Source organism: Dipteris shenzhenensis, chromosome 31 (assembly GCF_047967505.1).
Source record: "Dipteris shenzhenensis isolate YYH24624 ecotype China chromosome 31, Dip_SZ_1.0, whole genome shotgun sequence".
Classification (NCBI taxonomy): Eukaryota; Viridiplantae; Streptophyta; class Polypodiopsida; order Gleicheniales; family Dipteridaceae; genus Dipteris; species Dipteris shenzhenensis.
Window position 1 is genome coordinate 2,897,468 of NC_141626.1, and position 21,026 is coordinate 2,918,493.

Here is a 21,026-nt window from a genome sequence, read left to right on the forward strand (position 1 = left end):
TTCTACCTCCAACTGTGATTAAGATTGAGATTGTGATTGATATCAAAGGTACAGCGGGGGGGGGGGGGGGGGGGGCCGTTACATCTTTCTTCCTACGAGAAATCTTTCCTTTGTAAAGGATTGATTTAGAATTTAAAAACTCCACTCTTTTCCAATTTCAAATTGTTATTTTATGTGAAATCTTAAACTTTTGTAACTGGGTGCCTCCAACATGGTATCAAAGTAAGGTTTCTGCTCTTGAAAGAAAAACAAATTTCGAGACAAGATCTGGAAGCTTGCAAAAAATCTCGAATTTCAAATTTTGGATTATGTTAAAGGTATGAGTTTCAGAACAGATTTATCTTTTAAGAAGGAAGCAGATTCCAAAGTTCACTTTTCTCAAATTCAAAAAAAAAAAAAGGAAGGGCAAGAGAACCCTGGTTTGCAACGCATTATGAACCTACTTAAGCGCAGTCCCAAGCTCTCAAGGCGCTACAGGCTGAATGTAATGAAGGGGGAAAAAGGGCTACTTTAGTGGCCCTTTGGGTAGAGCTAGTGGGAAATGTGGAGGGACTACATAAGTCCCCATCTACCACTTATTGTATACTTTTGATGTGACATCTAAACCTATCTACTCTCCCTCCTCCTTCCTTCCACCTGCTCTCTCTCTCTCTCTCTCTCTCTCTCTCTCTCTCTACACCACTCAGATCTCATCAGTTCTCTCCACTGCCTCTCTGGCAGCGTTGGGATCTTTTGTCACTCGTCTTTTTTTATACCGTCAAGAACTTGAAAATTCTTGACCCCTCCACAGTGGAGGAGATTTTTGTACGGAGGATTAGGTCCCATGGGTCATTTTTGGCCCCCCGAGGACGATAATAAAATTCTACTTCTACTTCTACTTCTCTCTCTCTCTCTCTCTCTCTCTCTCTCTCTCTCTCCACCACTCAGATCTCGTCAGTTCTCTCCACTGCCTCTCCGACAGCGTTGGGATCTTTTGCCTCTCCGACAGCGTTGGGATCTTTTGTCACTCGTCTTTTTTTATACCGTCAAGAACTTGAAAATTCTTGACCCCTCCACACTAGAGGAGATTTTTGTACGGAGGATTAGGTCCCATGGGTCATTTTTGGCCCCCCGAGGACGATAATAAAATTCTACTTCTACTGCTCTCTCTCTCTCTACACCACTCAGATCTCATCAGTTCTCTCCACTGCCTCTCCGGCAGCGTTGAGATCTTCGGTCACTCGTCTTTTTTTATACCGACAAGAACTTGAAATTTCTTGACCCCTCCACAGTGGAGGAGATTTTTGTACGGAGGATTAGGTCCCATGGGTCATTTTTGGCCCCCCGAGGACGATAATAAAATTCTAATTCTATCTCTCTCTCTCTCTCTCTCTCTCTCTCCACCACTCAGATCTCGTCAGTTATCTCCACTGCCTCTCCGACAGCATTGGGATCTTTTGTCACTCGTCTTTTTTTATACCGTCAAGAACTTGAAAATTCTTGACCCCTCCACAGTGGAGGAGATTTTTGTATGGAGGATTAGGTCCCATGGGTCATTTTTGGCCCCCCGAGGACGATAATAAAATTCTACTTCTACTCTCTCTCTCTCTCTCTCTCTCTCTCTCTCTCTCTCTCTCTCTACACCGCTCAGATCTCGTCAGTTCTCTCCACTGCCTCTCCAGCAGCGTTGGGATCTTTTGTCACTCGTCTTCTTTTATACCGTCAGAACTTGAAAATTCTTGACCCCTCCACAGTGGAGGAGATTTTTGTACCGAGGATTAGGTCCCATGGGTCATTTTTGGCCCCCCGAGGATGATAATAAAATTCTACCTCTACTTATACTTCTCTCTCTCTCTCTCTCTCTCTCTCTCTCTCTCTCTCTCTCTCTCTACACCACTCAGATCTCGTCAGTTCTCTTCACTGCCTCTCCGGCAGCGTTGGGATCTTTTCTCACCCGCTCACTACACGAGGCTGCCATTCACGCTTTTCCCCACACCACCCGCTCCACCCGCCCACCACCCCCTGAAACCGTACCCTGTAATAGTTGGTACGATGATGAGTGTAAGGCCTTATGCCATCAACTCAGATTCGAAACCAAAAACAATCTTCCGAGTGCACCAGATACGCTACGTGAATACCGTAGAATGCTACGGAGGAAAAAACTAGTTTTTGTTCGTCTAAACGAGAAGGAGCTACTGAACATTTTGTTTACTAACAACTCTAAGGACTTCTGGCGGAGATTTCTAGAAGGACGGTCCCCTCCGCCACTGACTGATACCCAGATCTGGTTTGATTATTCACGCACACTTTATGACATCCTAACGCTTGAGTAGAGGGTATGCCTCATTGGCCAGGCTAGAGAGGCAATGCTTCCGCTCACACTTTCAGGATCCACGCACCAAGGGGTTGCTTTTTGACTCCTTGGCTCGCCCAGCGGGGATGTACGGCAGCCCTTGTTGGGGGCCAGACTTCTTGGATACAGAGTGGGTTCGTGTGGAGCGGCTACAGGTTCTCATGCTATCACGGATGATTCGTGGTAAGTCATCCGTTCCTGACCAGATTATTAAGGCTGAGTTTGGGTCACCCCCTTTATAGCTAGATGTTGCATTTCAGGTCATCACTTATCTTTACCGAGTTAGGGAATATGGGGATTATACCTCGGGGCGTAGCAGGCTACCATGGATAGCTCTATCCTCTTCTATGGCACTTGCAGCAGGAGGAGATCAGAGGTGCTTGTATGCACGTACAGAGAGATGGTTTGAGCGACTGGGGCTCCACATGGATAGACTACCTCCCTTCCAGTATAGCATGGATGCTCCGTTCTCTCCCCTCTTATCACACGAGGTCAAGCAGGTTATCCGTGAGGATCTACTACAGCTACACTTTTTTCGGACCTGGTTGGAACCGAGTGAACTCCCAGTGAAGCTTAGCTTCTACAGAGATCACTTCTTACATATCACAGCGGAGGGTTTCATTGACCCACCAAGATACACACAGATTCACCTACCCCACTCGATGAGGATCTCTCCTGGGCAGTTCCGGGTCTCTTCACACAGACTTTGCATCGAGAGCAGCAGAGCAGAGCGACTACCCAGGGAGCGGCGCATATGCACACTATGTGACATACAGGAGGTTGAGACAGAGGAGCATTTCGTCTTCAGGTGTCCTGTGTACTATGAGATCCGAGGACGTTTCCACTGCCTCTTCAGAGATAGTTATGGGATTTTAGCCCGTGTCCTCTCCTACCCAGACCAGCCGTGTTTGGCAGGTTTCATTCATGAGGCACTTAGACACCGCGAGAGGATACTCCGAGCACGGAGACAGGAGCAAACTTCTTCCACGATTGAGCCCTCCCAGAGCTCTATCATGGAGTTCTTTCAGCTAGATCACATGGACCCCAACGAGATGAGGCCTCGACATGACCGTGACCCGAAGCTCGTGACCCCACAACTCAGACAGAGGGTCGACACACAGATCACACTTGGAGACATCCCCTCCTTGTTTAGAGTCGGAGCTCGACCGATGGGGGTCACAGTAGCCCTGGTTAGACGCAGAGCTACAACCAGGAGACGTGCCAGGACCGCACCTTTGAGTGGCCGACAGCACTCTATTGCCGACTTCATGCCTCCACTGCCTCATCCATCCTGCTATCTTGCTGTTGCTGGGGATGATGATGATATTGATGATGATGCTGAGATTGATATATAGTCGACCATCGACATGACTATGTTGTACTTAGGACTTAGTACTGCCATTCTGCATTTTTGCATTTTTGGCATTTTGCATTGGTATGGATGCTCATTTAGTAGCTCCACTACCACAGCTCGTTGTATCACGATTTTCACAGTCTCATAGACCCATCGCTCTTCCGAAGACTTTAATAAACTTTCTTTCCCTCTCTCTCTCTCTCTCTCTCTCTCTCTCTCTCTCTCTCTCTCTCTCCCTCCAGAGACAGCTATGGGATCTTGGCCCGATTCATCTCCTACCCAGACTAGCGATGTTTGGCAGGTTTCGTTCATGAGGAACTCAGACACTGCAAGAGGATACTTCGAGCACAGAGATAGGAGCAGACTTTTTCCTTGGCTGATCCCTCTTAGAGCTCTATCACGGAGTTTTTCCAGCCAGATCACATGGACACCCACGGGACAAGGCCTCGACATGACCGTGACAGTCGGGTCCCGCCCGACGGGGGTCACATTAGCCCTGGTTAGACGCAGAGCTATGACAAGGAGACATGCCAGGGCTGCACCTTTGTGTGGCCGACAGCACTCTATCACCGATTTCATGCCCCCATTGCCTCGTCCACCCTGATGTCCTGATGGTGATGATGATGATGATGAGATAGTCGACTACCGACATGACTATATTGTACTTAGGATTTAGTATTGACATTCTGAATTTTTTGCATTTGCATTGGTGTGGATGCTCGTTTAGTAGATATACCACCACAACTCGTTTGTAACACGTTTTTCACATTCTCATAGACCCATGAGGTGCTTAGACACCGCGAGAGGATACTCCGAGCACGGAGACAGGAGTAGACTTCTTCCTCGAATGATACCTCTCAAAGCTCTATCACGGAGTTCTTTCAACCAGATCACATAGACCCCCACGAGACGAGACCTCGACATGATTGTGACCCGGAGCCTGTGACCCGACATCTCAAACAGAGGGTTGACACACAGATCATACTTGGGGACATCCCCTCCTTGTTTAGGGTTGGAGCCCGACCGACAAGGGTCACAATGGCCCTGGATAGACGCAGAGGAGACGTACTAGGACTGCACCCTTGAGGAGCCAACAGCGCTCTATTGTTGACCTCATGCCTCCACTGCCTCATCCATCCTGATGTCCTGCTACTACTGCTGATGATGATGAAGATGTTGATGATGTTGATAATGATGATGATGCTGAGATTGATATATAGTCGACTATCGACATGACTATGTTGTACTTAGGACTTAGTACTGCCATTTTGCATTTTTTGCATTCTGCATTGGTGTGGATGCTCGTTTAGTAGCTCCACTACCACAACTCATTGTATCATGTTTTTCACAGTCTCATAGACCCATCGGTCTTCCGAAGAGTTTAATAAGCTTCCCTAGGGAGCATCGCATATGCATATTGTGCGACTGTCAGGAGGTTGAGTCAAAGGAGCATTTTATTTGCAGGTGCCCAGTGTACTACGAGATTGGAGGTCGCTACCACTGTCTCTTCAAAAACGGCTCCGAGCTCCTTACAATTCCTCGCCTACCCAGATCAAAGATGCCTCGCGGCCTTCATTCACGAGGGGGTCCGACACAGAGAGTACTTACTCAGGCGACGGGGCTTGGCCACACCATCAGACACCTCTCAAAGCACGATCATAGAGTTCTTCCCATCAAGAGACATTGATCGTCCAGTCTCTAGCCGCAGACGTGGCAGAGACCCTGACCTGACGACCGCAGCACGACACACGAGACATCAAGGGGACACACATATCACTCTGGAGAACCTCTCGTCACATTGTTTAGACCCGGGATACGTCCCACGGGAGTCACGGTGGCTCTAGTCGTGCGTCAAGCCTCCTCCAAGAGACCGAGACGCACGAGACTCCTTGACAGACGCTAGTGTCCCATCACCGGCTATGCACCAGCCAGGGCGACATGACATACAGAGGATTTCGTTCCGCTCCAGTCTTTTTTCTTTTCATTGTCATACCCAGATGTATTTGATTATTGTGAGTACTAAGGGAAAGAGAGTAGAGTGTGTGAGCAAGAGAGCAAGAGAGTAGGAGAGTGAGAGCTAAAAGCAATAGTTGCAATAGAAGAGTGTGATACAACTGAAAGGTGGGATAGGTTTTGTCTAAGTGACAAAACCTTATCCTTCACTAACAGTAGTTAGTGAACTAACTGTGGTTAGCAAAAAAACCCTCTAAAATGAGAAAAAAGTGCCCCTAACCTACTTATTACATTACATTGGTCACTGCTAAATTATAACAATAATTCTAACACCCCCCTGCAGTGCCAATGTCATGTACAAGGAAATGATCAATCACCAAAAGGAGATAAGTTCAAGGCACTGCGAAATGCCTCAAACTTTTCACGTGGAAGTGCTTTGGTGAAAATGTCTGCAACATTGTCATGTGTTGACACATAGATCATACTGATCTCTCATGCATGCAACTTCTCTCTGACGTAGTGATAGTGAACCTCCATGTGCTTCGTGCGAGCATGCAACACAGGATTCTTTGCCACTGCAATAGCACTCTGACTATCAGTGAGAATTGGAGAAGGACTCTCCAATGAAAGATGAAGATCAGCAAATAAACGACGCAGCCAAACACATTCAACTGTCGCTGTGAAAGCTGCCCTGTACTCAGCTTCACATGAGGAGGTAGCCACTGTAGACTGTTTCTTGCTCAACCAAGAAATACAAGCTTTGCCCAAAAAGAAACAATTGCCACTTGTGGACTGTCTAGTGTCATAGTCTCCAGCCCAATCTGAGTCACTGTAGGCATGCATCTGCAAGTCACCCCCCTTGGGAAACATCAAGCCAAAAGACTTTGTACCTTGCAAGAAACGGAAGATGCGTTTTACAGCCTGCCAATGCATAGTCTTTGGGCTGTGCATATAACTGCTCACCTGAGAAACTGCAAACTGAATATCACCTTGGATGATTATTGTGGCATAATACAAGATATTATTAACTGTCCAAAAGTTTCTGCACATACTTGGATTGAGACATAACGATGCCACTTTTCTCTTGAGTGAACTGGATCCCCAAATAAAAGTGTAGCAGCCCTAAATCTGACATGTCAAAAGTGGTCTGCAATTCAGCTTTAAAATCTGCAATATTATCCTCATTTGACCCTGTGAGCAGTAAGTCATCTACATAAAGAATGATAACTAAAATATCCCCCCCATCCTTCTTGATGTAGAGGGTGCTCTCAGTTGGACTATTGTGCAGCCCCTTGCTGGTCAGAAAGGCATGAATTTTGGCATACCATGCACGTGGGGCTTGTTTCAGCCCATACAAAGCTTTATTCAGCTTGCATACCTGAAGTGCATTTCCTGAAATTTTAAAGCCCAGAGGTGGTTTGACAAAAACCTCTTCCAACAAGTCTCCATTAAGGAAAGCTGTTTTAATGTCCAACTGATGAACATTCCATTCAAAATTTGCAGCCATGGCTATAACTAACCGGATAGTTGTCATTCTGGATGTAGGAGCAAAAGTCTCCTCATAGTCCATGTCCTTTTTCTGAGCATATCCTTTTGCAACCAGCCTTGCCTTGTACCGATCAATGGACCCATCTGGCTTTCTTTTGACTTTGAAAACCCAACGTGTACCTATGGCATGTTTACCTGGTGGCAAATCCACAACTTCCCATGTCTGATTTTTCTGAATGGACTGCAATTCATCGTGCATGGCATTCATCCAATGCACATTATCCTGTGCTTCTTCAAATGTCTCAGGCTCCTCCTCATCAAGAAGAGTACCTGCATAAGCTAATTCAACTGAAAGAGCTCCCTCCCCATGCCCTACTGCACTACGAGTTCTGCCAGGTAATGGAGCATCAATTTTACTCTCCCTGAGAGTTTGTAACAGCCAATTTGGAACTGTTTTTGCTGCATGTATATCTGCAATTTCTTGCTGAGCAACCTCTTCCACTGCTTGTGGAGGTGGTAAGACATCCTGTGGCTGAATCGGAGCATGTGGAGGTATCTGTAAATTGTGATTTGCATCAGATATATCAGCAGGGGAACCCAAGGCAATGGGTAGTAATCCCTCAAAGACATCATCGGAAGAAGTAGGCATATCAAATTCAGCTTGAGTGTGAGCTGAATTTTCTGAAAATATAACATCTCTACTGACAATAATCTTGCGTGTAACAGGATTGTAGAGACGGTAGCCCTTGCTCTCTGCACTGTACCCAACAAAAATGCATTTGATTGCCTTATCAGACAGCTTATGCCTAAACTCAACCGGCACATGAGCATATGCAAGGCATCCAAAAACAGGAAAATTATCCACAGGAGGCTTTCTCCCTTTCCAAACTTCATAGGGAGTCTTGGTCTTCAAAGATTTTGTGGAAGCCCGATTCAAAACATAATTGGCACACATGAGACCTTCAAGCCAAAATTTGTGAGGCAATTTTTTGCTTTTTAGCATGCATCTATCCATCTCCATAAGAGTACGATTTTTCCTCTCAGCTTTGCCATTTTGCTGAGGGGTTAGCCTCACTGTAAGCTGATGTGCAATGCCCTTGTCTTTCAAAAATGCATCAAAATCTGTAGACAAATACTCCCCTCCTCTATCTGAGCGTAATGTCTATATCTTGAGTCCTGATTCATTCTCAACCATGGCTGCAAAGTGTTTGAAAACCATAAACACTTCTGATTTGCGTTTCAGCCCATAAACCCAAGTGTAGTTGGAGTAGTCATCTATAAAAGTGACAAAGTAAAGATGACCACCCAATGATGGAGTCCTCATGGGACAACAGATATCACTATGAATAAGCTATAATTTTCGAACAGCTTTTACTGATCCATCCTTCTTGAAAGGAAATCTGTGCATTTTACCAAGAATGCACCCTTCACAAGCATGTGGAGGAGGTGTTTCAAGAGGAGGTAATGCATCAACCATAGCATGTTTTTGAAGTGTCATCAAGCTGCCATAATGCATGTGTCCATATCTGGCATGCCATAACTCCGCATTCTGCATAGCAGCAGTAGGAGTGGAAACTCCAAGAGCATGTGTTGGTCTTTTCTCATACATGTCAAGCTGAAAAAGACCACGTAACAAAGTGCCAGACAATCTCAAGGCATAGTCATTCTCTGTGTCATGGACTGCACACTTGTCATCTTCAAAAATGACCTGAAATCCAGCTCTGTTAAGAGTGGACACTGAAAGTAGATTTTTTGTGATACCAGGCACATACAAGACATCAGGAATTTTGAATGTTGAGCCATCAATGGCTGTAAGTTCAACTTCTCCTATACCACGAACTGAATAGGAGGAGTTGTTGGCACATGTGACCTTTTTACCAACAGGAGGTGGATGCAAAGATGTGAAAAGACACTTCCTGGTTGTGATATGCTTTGAGGCACCGCTATAAAATACCATGTATTTAGTGTCTCATTGACACTGAAAGCTGATGCATCCTTGGAAGAATCATAACTGCATGTCAGAAAAGCATAAGAGTCATCATTACAAGTGGCTGTAATATCCGGAGCAGCCAACTGAGAGTCTGAAATGCAAGACAAGAAGGCATAGTCATGTTCCACAAAGTTGGCTGCTTTCTCATTGTCAGATGCATGAGGAGCTGAATCTGAAACAGCCATACCGGAGCTGTTTTTCTTTTCTTTTGCAAGCCTCTTCTTGCATTCTCCAATGTAATGACCTGGCTTTTTGCGGTAATGACATATACCCTTCTTCTTGGGCTTACCTGCATCACCCTTAGCCTTTTGAGAAGGCTGTCCTGAACCACTGGAAGGCTGATTTGCTAATGTCTTTGCTTGTCCCTTTCCTTTAGGCTTGAATTTTGAAAGCATGGCATGTTCACCTGCTCGTGAAGCCATGTTTTTCCTGGCCTGCTCTTCCTGCAACAGAAGTCCTATCAACTCGTGAAAATTGAGAGGATTTGCATCCCCCCTCAATGACAAATTTAACGAGGTATGAAAGCTGAGATAAGACTCAGGAAGAGAATTCAGAGTAGTGGTAATCATCTCTGAATCAGGAATGATCTCATCAATATTCAGCAATTGCTCTCGTAAATCCTGTAGCTTTGTGAGGTGCACTAACATGGAGTCACCCTCTTCCATATGTGTATGAGACAATTCTATTTTCAAAAAAGACACCCTGGCATCATTCCGAGCTGCATACATGCTCTCCAAAATATCCCATGCTGCCTTTGAGGTCTTACACGACCGGATATGCGGAATGATGAATCTTTTCACTCAAAGAGAAATACACGACAAAGCTAAAGCATCACGTGAATCCCATCTCTTTTGCTCTGGAGTAGTAGCTATAGCTGCACCAATAACTTGTCTTGCAGCTGTACCTTGTGCACGACCTCTGCCTCCTCCTTGCTGGGGAGGGGTATTAGGTGCCACATTTGCTGGCCGGATCTCATCCCCATTTACATAGTCCCACAAATTACGGGAAATCAGAATGTTGCGTACCATAAAACTGCAGAGGGAGTAGTTGGTACCATCCAGCTTATCCTCTTGTGATAGACCACTGAATTGGAAGTCATTCTGATTTTGCTGGGCCATGTCTGAGAAAGAAAATACAGCAATTGCAAATCTGAATTCCCTTGCTAGGAATGGAGTGCACAATTCCCCAAAAAAAATACAGCCAAACACTGGCTGAAAATGCAACTCAAATCTCTGTAATGTCTCTGTCAGAAATCTGCCAGAGCATCCAATCTCTCCCAAAACCTGCCAAAAGTGCTTCAAAACACTTACAGAAAGGCAGTGTGAACTGAAACCTGCAAAATTGCTATCCCAACACAAAAGCCCCAATTTGTGGCTTGAAATTGCAACCAGAAAGGGGCAAATGGTCTAAAAGCCCCAAAAATGCAAGAAATTGCAGTGCAAAACTAAAAGATCTTAGCCAAACAATGGCTTTCTGCGCAAGTGCCTATCAGGAAACACCTTCCAGAGTCCACTTGCAAAGAAAAAAATCTGCACAAGGTACGGGCTCCTCAGATTGTACGGAACTGTCAGTACGAAATCCGTACAATGTACGGACTGTATACATCAACTTGTATGGAGCTCTTTGTACGGATGTACGGATTCCTGTACGAAACAGTCGACGCTGGTCTGTACAGCGCATGTACGACGACTGTACGAAACAGGTACGACATATGTACGGCGACGAAGATACGATTGTACGACGAAGGTACGCCTGTACGAAACAATCCGTACGAGTTGTACAGACATCAGCGCTAAGAGCATGTACTGACCACGAGCTGTACGGGCTGGCACGACAGTACAGATAGCAGGTGTACGACGAAACTGTACGACAATACGACGACGGGCTGGCGCAGATGTACGGAATGCTAGTGGGCTAGTCCATGGTACGGACACCGTACAGAATGTACGGACAACGAGAGCTCCGTGAGCTTGTACGGCTGTACGGACGGAAGCTGCAAGCAGGTACGGACGGGCAGGGAGCTTTGAGCAGGGAGAGCTTGCGGGCAAGGAGCAGGGAGCAGGGTCTTGCTGCTCTGATACCAAATGTGAGTACTAAGGGAAAGAGAGCAGAGTGTGTGAGCAAGAGAGTAGGAGAGTGAGAGCTAAAAGCAATAGTTGCAATAGAAGAGTGTGATACAACTCATTTCTGCTCTTCTAGCCCCTTTCTCTAATTTGCCCCTACCCCTTTCCTACATTGGTATCAGAGCTCTTACCCTGGCACCTTTGCTTCCCCCTTTTCACCCTTCATGTCATAACACCAATGCCAACATCAGATTACAAGCAATAGAAGCTACGCTAGCAGCCTCAAGCTTTCGTTGTAATGCAGCGTTGCACAAGTGTGAGGCAGATACTCCCTGCAAATCAACGAAACTAGACAAGAAGGACAGCACTGGAGATATCATGCCCAAGCTTTGCGTTGTGCACAGGACTTGTATGCCATATCACAAGGCATAGCTGCTCGCACAAGCTTAGCCCTCCTATAAGTCAGCACCAATACCAAAAGGCTAACCAGCAGCATAATGTTAGTAAATTGACACACAAGTTATGGATGGACAATTTTTCAGAAGATGCAATTAACCAACTGCTGCCACCATTCTTGATCACGCTTGCAAGCATCGTCCATGATCCCTCCGTTGCAGCCCAAGCTCATGCCTCTCATGTTCCTGCTCGGAGACGCTCATCGAAGTTCGTGTATTGGCTCCCTCGATGGCATCACTTCCGTCGCGATGCATCCAACGTCCCCATGGCTGTAAGTGACTGTCACTATCACCTAAATCCCTGCAAGCAAAACCTTAGGCTTAGCATTAATTAATTCCTAGGTTAATTTAGCCGGGATTAGCAAGTTAGGTCAGGTGTACGTTCTCTAGTCAGGTGAGGTTAGCACTTCAGATAGGTTAGTAGTTGTGGTTAGGTTTAATAGTTGTGGTTAGGTTTAGTATGTTGGATTAGGTTAGGCTAGGCTAACTAAGCATCCTAACAATCCTAAGGGTCTTAGGTTGGGGCTGTCCTAGGTGACTTAGGACCTCTCTCCCACCCCAAACAAAAGAAGAAGAAGAAGAGATAAGAAGGAAGACTGGTTTTATGTCATCCTTGCATCGAGATACATTTTGCAAGAGTACACAGCCTAGGATTCATGCTCCTTTTTCTTTGCCAATGAGCACATACAGCCACACGTAGCCCGTGCATCAGACGGGCAGCCGGCTGCTATTGATGAGGTGCTTTCAAATGCCTTGCTTTCATACCGAGCCCTACCTGAGGGCATTCATGATGAGATGCCTTACATCCAATATGTGAATCTTAAGTGTGATGATGCCCACACTTCTGGAGGCTACCCAAATAGGAATTATGCAGCCAAGGATGTCAAAGATAAGCTCACAATGCATAAGTTTAAGGGTGTGTGCCACCCAATCAGCTTGAACAGTGGCTCATGAAGCTGGAAGATTATTTTCGCTTCTACCGCAAGCAGGATGAGGACCGCATTTTTGCAAGAATGCATTTGTAGGATTATGCTCACACTTGGTGGAGGTACATGACGGACTCACCTCAAAGGCCAACCACGTGGGAGCAATTCAAAAAACTTGATGGCCACTACATTTGTATCCCCACTTGATACTAGAGCAGTACATGGCCGAATTTTATAAACTATCTCAGCTTAGCTAACAAGCCCGGTCTAGGAGTATTTGTAGAAATTCTGGAGACCCTTTTTGTGCATGAGATTTCCGAGACAGGAAAGTTGCTGCCTTTCATTCAGGGTTTGGACCCGGCTCTGGCCTCAGATGTGAGGGCTCACAACCCTCAAACCATTGAGCAAGCTTCCTAGCTTGCGGAGGTCTTCAAGCGTAAGTATGCCTATAGATACAAGAATGCTACAAGTCCAAATGGAAATGCATTTGAGGGTGAAAAGAAACCCAAGATGTTTGACTGGCATAACAGGAAAGCTGCAGCAGCACTGTTTCCAATGTTTCCCACAATATTGTCCAGCAAACTGCCGTATGCCAAGCCCTATAGCACCCAGATAGATGCAAAGCAAGAGGGGAAAATCAGAAATAAAACAGCACACCAGGGCCATCATAGATATCAAAAAGAGAGCCAACTTATGCTTTAAGTGTGGTGACAAAATGGACTCCCGGGCATAGGGAGGTGTGCAAGATGAGAAACAATGGCACAGCCAAACTCAGCATGATCATTGAGCTATCTGATAATGAAGAGTTGATGGATGCCTCTGAGTCCCTAGATGTGTCTCATGAGGAGATAGATGAGCATATGAGTCAAGACCAACACCAGATGCCAATGTCAAGGAGAGATTCTGAGTTTCCCTATACTACAGGTGGTGTTACTCAGCTTGGAAGGCACTCTAGTGACACACACAGGATTCAGTCAAGCAAGGGTATTCGAGGTCATATGCCTAAATTCTCCTTGCTGGAGCATCGTACTACTGTGCCATTCCATGCACGGAATGATGCCAATGGGAATCCTCTTGTGGATGAGGAGGAGCAATATTGGGATGCTCAGCCAGCACTTTATTCCATTTCGCTTGATGCATTGATGGGCGCTAGAAGTGCCAGAACATTGGGATTGAAGGGTCACATCAAAGGCAGGACTGTTCATATGCTTGTGGACAGCAGGTGTACACATAGCTTTATCAACACCAAGACTTTGTAGAAGGTAGGATTTGTTGCTTCAGAAATAGACCATGGGTTGAGAGTTGGGTCGCCTCTCTATGGGCATTATGAGTGTATGGTCTTACCTTTCCGTTTGACTAATACTGCTGCCACATTCATGAGCTTAGCAAAGACATTTTTAATGAATATTCAGACTTTTTTTTCATACAATTGTACAAGAGACCAAAGCACATCCCCATAATTTGTAAGTTCTCTATTGGAGAATTTCTAGATGCTTCACTCAACTTATAAGAAATGGAAAAACAATGCAAAAGAATGAGACAAAATAGAATGCTTCCTTGTCCAACTTCACAGAGCTAATATTATTGTATGGCTGACATCAAATCAAGTTCTATGCCTAAACATAATGCAACATATTAGCAATTTTTCATATTGCAAAATCATCGTTTAACAAACATATACTTTTAGCAACTAAATAAGTTAAGACGTAAGGAAAACGATACCTTAATGGTTTGTGCCTAAGAAGAGCATCACAAAGTGTCTCAAGGATAGGAAGGCGCGCGCATGGATTTGCCTTTTTGATAGATTCTTGGAAGTCTCGACTTGACAAGTAAGAATTGACATCCTCGGGTCTTTGCTTAAAAAGAGACTCGAAGGTCTCTACGGCCCACCGAATAGTATGCTCAGTTAAATAGGGAAAATTCCTAAGAGTACAAATCGGACTCTCTTTGAATTCCGGAGGGTCTCGTGTAGAGGCATACATCTCTGACTCGAAAGGAAGAAACACCTATAGCCACAACATGAAAACACCAAAGTTAGCACAATCTTTGCAACGTCGAAAAATATCAATTAGAAATGTGAAAAAACTACTGAAATTTACATCTTACTTGGACGCTTCCCTTTGTGCCATCTTTTCCTCCATCAATCATTGGCTTGCGAAATGTCACACAACGCATATCTATATAAAGCCGTGAGGATGCAGTATCAACCGAAGAGAAAACACCTATTAGAAAATTACAATATTTATTTAGTCTATTTTGTTCCCTTGTTATGCCTCCATCTGTGCACATACAAATGAGAGAATGACAAAAGCCTCCCTCGGACTATATAGCCAGATTGGAGTGGTTTTTAGCCTCTCTTGAAGAAAAGTACATAAGGAGAAAATATGTTTAGAACATGACAAGGAAGAAAAAAAGGAGTTTCTCAAAAATTAGAAACAATAACTTTTCAAGAAGTTAAAGGTTCTATCCAAAAGATTTTTTGAAGAACCTACACTCCAAAAGCCCAACTGAAATTGAAGTGTCTTGGAAGAGCTTGATTACACACATCAAAAATCTTGACAAGACTAATTGGAAGACCTCAAATAGCCCCCCTACAAGAACTTTTTCTACCAAAGTATCCAAAGGCATACAAAGTGTCATGAGTGGAGAAGCAAAAGACCCACAAGGTCTTATAGCCACGATGATTAAATGAGGAGGGGATAATCGATCCAAGAAATCTTGAATAATATACCTTTGTAAGACTAGAGTCCAATCATACAAATTTAGATTTTTGGTTGTTCTAAAGACCAAAAATCTACACAAAAAATAAAAAAGAGGTACACAAAAACTTTTATAAAAAACAAAAAGAAGACACACTTAGCAAGCAAAACAACACTTATGTCGTCATCAGTGCCCAAGCATAAGCAGCTATACTGAGTTTCTAAAGATAAAAGAGAAAATGAAAGAGAAGAAAAAAGAGGTAAACAAAAACTTTTATAAAAAACAAAAGGAAGACAGACTTAGCAAGCAAAGCAACACTTATGTCGTCATCAGTGCCCAAGCATAAGCAGCTATACTGGGTTTCTAAAGACCCGTGGAGTCTCTTGGGCAAACCCAACGCTTACTAAAATACGTCAAATAAACAAAAGAGAAAGAAAACAAGAAATAAAGAAGAAAGGAAGAAGGTGACTAAGCAAAAATAAACAAGCAAGTCAAGAAACAAAATCTTCAAAAAAACTGGAATTCTCTCTCTCTCTCTCTCTCTCTCTCTCTCTCTCTCTCTCTCTCTCTCTCTCTCTCTCCCGTCTCTTCAATAAGGCTGTTTGTACAGGCCTACCACAGTCCTGGTTAGGCAATACCATAGTACCTATCCACAAGTCGGGGGACCCTATGGAGCCGTCGAATTACAGGACCATCATGATTGGCCACGTTATGGCCAAGATCTATGCATCAGTTTTGGAAAGCCGTATAAATGACCATGCCGAGACGACAGGACTCAGAGCCAGAGGGCAGGCTGGATTTCGCAGGGATCATTCGACACTTGACCACATCCTCACACTCAGGGCACTAGTAGAGGAGGCGAAGTCACGAAGGCAACGGCTTTATTGTTGCTTCGTGGACTTCAGGAAGGCATTTGACACAGTTCCGCGATTCGGATTGTTTCAGAGGATTCGCCAGATGGGCTTCAGTGGAGAGATACAGTGGGCTATCATGGCTTTGTATGAGAGGGTCACTGGTCGGGTTCGGAAACGTGAGGGGCTCTCAGAGGAGGTATGCAGCACGACTGGGGTGAAGCAGGGTTGCCCGCTCTCTCCTACTCTCTTTGGATTATATATTGATGAGCTAGAGATGTTTGTACAGATGACAGGCGGTGTGGGCTCTACTCTCTCAAGATCCTCCATTCCTATCCTCCTGTATGCGGACGATGTGGTTCTCATTTCCTCTACTGCTCAGGGCCTCCAGGCACATATTGAGGCACTCCACAGGTTTTGCCAGGACAGGGGGTTGACCGTAAACCTTGGCAAGACCAAGGTTATGGTTTTCAACACCTCTGAACGTATTTACAGCACGGATGAGTTTTGCTTCGCTTATGACGGACAGCCCATTGAGCTTGTTAGAGAGTACACTTATTTGGGGGCAATTTTCAGGGGACCGGTCTTCACCATGACATATGCAGCACGAGATAGGATTAGTAAAGGGTATGCTTCGTTGGCTCATCTTGAGCGTCAGTGTTTTCAGTCCCACTTTCAGCATCCCGATACGAAATCCTTGCTTTTTGATACATTGGTGAGACCAGCTGCGATGTATGCAACTCCTTTCTGGGCAGGAGACCTCGGCGCTGCAGATCGGAGACGAGTAGAGAGGTTACAGATCATCATGTTCTCTCGGCTCATTAGGGCCAAGGCTACAGTTCCGCACGAGATCATGCTAGCAGAGTTTGGAGCTACTCCCCTTGCATTGGATGTAGCGTTTCAGTCGGTCATGTATTTGCATAGGGTTAGGGAGTTTGGAGACTCAGCAGCAGGCAGAGCTCGGTTGCCATGGTTAGCACTTGCATCTTCTATGGAGTTGGCACGATCTGGGGCCCGATACTGCTGGTACTTCAGACTCACTAGGTGGCTCACATCTCTTGGACTAGACATGGATAGACTGCCTCCCTTTCGATACAGCATAGATGCCCCTCATCTCGAGTTGACTCGCCACGAGCTTAGCCAGGTCACGAGAGCAGACTTGTTGCAGCTTCATACGTATGATGGCCACATATCGTGACCACTTCCTTCGGATCTCAGAGGATGGATTTGTCATTCCACCAGGCTATACAGGTATCCACATGTCCCACTCACTGAGGATTGCCCTTGGCCAGCTTAGAGTCTCTTCGCATCAGCTCGAGATAGAGGCTGGTAGGATGCGACGCATGGAGGATGGACGGCGACCAGGCCGAGAGGCCAGGATCTGCCCTTGTTGCACCATGGGAGAGGTGGAGTCAAAGGAGCACTTCATTTGCAGATGCCCGCTATGTTATGAGCTCAGAGGTAGATTCCACTGTCTCTTCACGGATGGTTTTGGACCTCTCTCACGAGTGATGGACTACGAGGATCAGCATTGCCTAGCTCTTTATGTCAGGGAGGCCACTATGCTTCGACGAGACTACCTCAGAGACCATCAGCACAAACCAGAGCGTGACAGAGCCCAGCCTGATAGAGCTCAAGCACACGCTATACCAGAGAACAGAGACCAGGAGGAGCACGAGGAGGTCAGAGCTCACACAGGACACATGCCTCCACCCTGTGGATGTACATATGAGATGGTTTGTAGACGCCGCAGGATCTTGTTACATAGGGGACGTACTCGCCGCTTCATTTCCAGACGATCCAGGATGATGGCAGCTTTTCGGAGGAGACTTACTCATGGAGATCTCGCCCCACCAGCCGCTCACCTCACCTTTGCTCAGATTTGTACTCTCATAGCAAGAGGCACAGTCGATGGACAGGATTTCCAGTATTATTTTGGTTCTCAGACTCCGTGACACCTGGACTTGTATCTTTGCATTGGCATATTGTACTCATCCCCCCATTTTGCACCCAGGGGCGGTTTCCTTGCATCTAGTTTACTTTGTATTTAGGCTCAGATTTGACATTATGTACTTTCACTTGCATTGTATTGCGTAGCACTTAGATGATATTCGACGATGCCTCTTCTTTGTGGCACGTTGATTTTGTGCTATCTTGTATGCAGAGTTCTTGATGTCCCATGGGCCCATTTTGGCCTTTAGTGGACACTAATACACTTTCTTTCTCTCTCTCTCTCTCTCTCTCTCTCTCTCTCTCTCTCTCTTTAAAACATAAAAAGCTAAATGGACCCTTTAGAGTTATGTATCGCTTCCTACAAAGAGGCAAAATTACATTCCTAACTTAGAAAAAATAAGCATACTCAATCAAACTCTCTTTTGCAACTAAAAGAAAAACGGGCTATTCAGCTCCCCGCTTTTTGTTCTCAGCTTATGTTCAATCATTCTAAACATAACTAAGGCCGATACACCATAGATAAAAGACTTCATATTTAAGATTGTTCGTACTTTTTTCATTATTTTCCTTGGATTATACCTCTTGTGTAAAAGTAAAGTGATCAAATTACTACATTGAATGATAAAAGACTCCTTAGTTGTACAAAGGCGGAAAAATCTATGGAATTGGCAAGAAATGACTCCATATTTCGCCAAATCAAAAATGTTTGAGTCAATGTGAGGCATTTTTATAATGTTGGTTCAAGATTTTGCCAAACACAGCAGCATGTCGACCAGTTGGTTGAACTGTTGGTTTCTTTTCTTCTCGACAAAGAAGAAGTGCGTCTGGGCTAGAGAGCGCACGTCGACTGGAGAGATTATAAACCAAAAGGTGACTATTTGACTCTCTCTCTGTCGCTCTCTCTTTCTTCTTGTTTTTGGACTTTGACCTCTGCATACGTCTTTTGAGAACTTCAAAAGGTGACTCTCTCTCTCTCTCTCTCTCTCTCTCTCTCTCTCTCTCTCTCTCTCTCTCTTCTTCTTCTTTTTTGAGTTTTTCCTTTGCATACAACTTTTACATATGGCTGAGCCGTAACGTTGTTTGTAAATAGAAGCAAACACATCTCTGAAGAAAAACCTGAAGTTGCCAAGAAAGATCAGCAAATCCAAGAAAGATCCTTAGATCCTCTATCCAACAAAGAACCAATCTTCCTAAATACTATTTTCAAGTAATTTTGTGATACGTGCGAAGAATTTTTCTAGTAAAGATCGTTTAACAATTATGAAACTTTGGTTGGAATGGTGTGCTTTGGAACTCTTGAAAGGTAGAAGAATTGTATATTATAATATTAGGAATAAGGAAAATAAATTGAAGAAACTAATATTATTGTCAAATCTATGATTTAACCAAAAAATCTTATCTCGATGGTAGAAAACCTGTGAGGAATAAAAAAGCTCACCTTAATGCAAAGTCCCATGAGAAGGGCACCCAGAACGTCTCTTGACCCTAAAACCAACATTAATTTGTTGAGTATTGAGAGAGGCTAAGTGTCCTTGGTGTCATTAAACATGATTACAAGAGCCCAAGCCAGAGCCATGAGCAAGGAACTCCAAAAGGGGGAGAAAGCGGCCACATCTTAATCCAAAGGTAAAGGCCACATAAGTGCAGTAAAAATAGGTGAAGGCTTGGATCGAGTCATTATTCAAAGAGGCTCAGATGAAGAGACTGCTACGGTCTCCACAAAGTGCACAAATACTTGGAGAGTGGATACAAATATGTCTCTAATCCCCACATTTCTAGTTATGTAAAATGATAGGGCGGGTATTGATAGAAATAAGACGTTGCATAAACTCAAATTCATAAGTGAAAAGATAAAAGTTTGCTAAAAAGACAGCACAATTAGTGCCCATGGGGATTCCTATAATTTGTTAAAACAAAGAATCACCTATTGTGATGTAAAGATTATCTAAAAGAAAATCTATCAAAGAGCAAACATCTTCAACACTTACTACCTTTGTGTATCTTTTCTTTTTAGAAATGATGTCATGATGTTTATTATCTAGCCACAAAAAGTCAAAGCATAAAGCTGTTTTCTCAACTTTTAGCACTTTGCATCTATCTTTGTCAAATCTCAGCTTGAAAACTTCAGCCACTAGCTTTGTTATTATAAACTTCAGGTCTTCCAACTCGATCTGTGTATAAAGCGTGGTAAAATCATAGGTTTGGAGGAGAATAAGAGACTCTTTTTCCTAAATGCTTCGAGAGGAATTACAACTTTTTACAACAGGAATCACTCCTACAGAGTCGTTTAAAATCCAGCTTGAGTGCGAGGGGACATCTGCCTCCTTTAATAAGTCCCTCCAAAGTTCATGGACACTAGGCAACATGGCTTTGAATCAGTAGCTTAGCCATTTAGAGACATCTGTCAAAGTAGTCTCACAAGCAACGGCAATAATTGGAGTTTTATGGAACTTCCAAGCAGCACAAAGAAAAAGGATACTTGGATTGCAAACAAAGCCAAAAGACTTGCAAAAACTCTAGTGTTTTGAGATTAAATCCTTTTGAGAAACTAAGGCAAGGGCGTAAGTTTTGGCAGACGAGTTCAATGATTGAGGGTTTCTCAAAAAGTTGGTAAGTAAATCCTTTGGCGGTCTAATTTGCTCACTCCCCGTCAGTTAACTTATGGGTGCCCAGTGTTCGGTGCTCATGGACTATTAACCCAACCTATGCAATGCTCGAATGAAGATGCTCGCTCTTGCAGTCCAAGGTGAGCTATGAGTGTGTGCTCGGGTGTGATGGAAGCAAATGTCAACAAAAACAACTCGGAGTTTGGGGTTGCTATTGAAAGGGAAAACCGTATGATGATGGGTGATCGAGCTCTTTAACAATTAAACAAAACACAACAATATGAACAACTATAGCAAAACCGCACTTGTATTCAAAAAATCTATTACAACCAACTTGCATCGGCTTGAATTAAGC

At 44.4% G+C, this 21,026-nt stretch overlaps 1 protein-coding gene across 4 annotated transcripts in view; it reads right to left on the minus strand.

Moving 5' to 3' along the window:
• LOC147880904 (uncharacterized) overlaps positions 1 to 21,026 on the minus strand; it is a 206,704-nt gene that overhangs the window by 154,316 nt on the left and 31,362 nt on the right. For all 4 annotated transcript variants that reach the window (XM_087370091.1, XM_087370089.1, XM_087370090.1 and 1 more), the window contains 2 exons: positions 14,668 to 14,783; positions 14,284 to 14,567 (listed from right to left, as the gene is read on the minus strand). In XM_087370091.1, the coding sequence (XP_087226217.1) occupies positions 14,284 to 14,567; positions 14,668 to 14,783 (400 nt within the window). The remainder of the gene's footprint in view (positions 1 to 14,283; positions 14,568 to 14,667; positions 14,784 to 21,026) is intronic.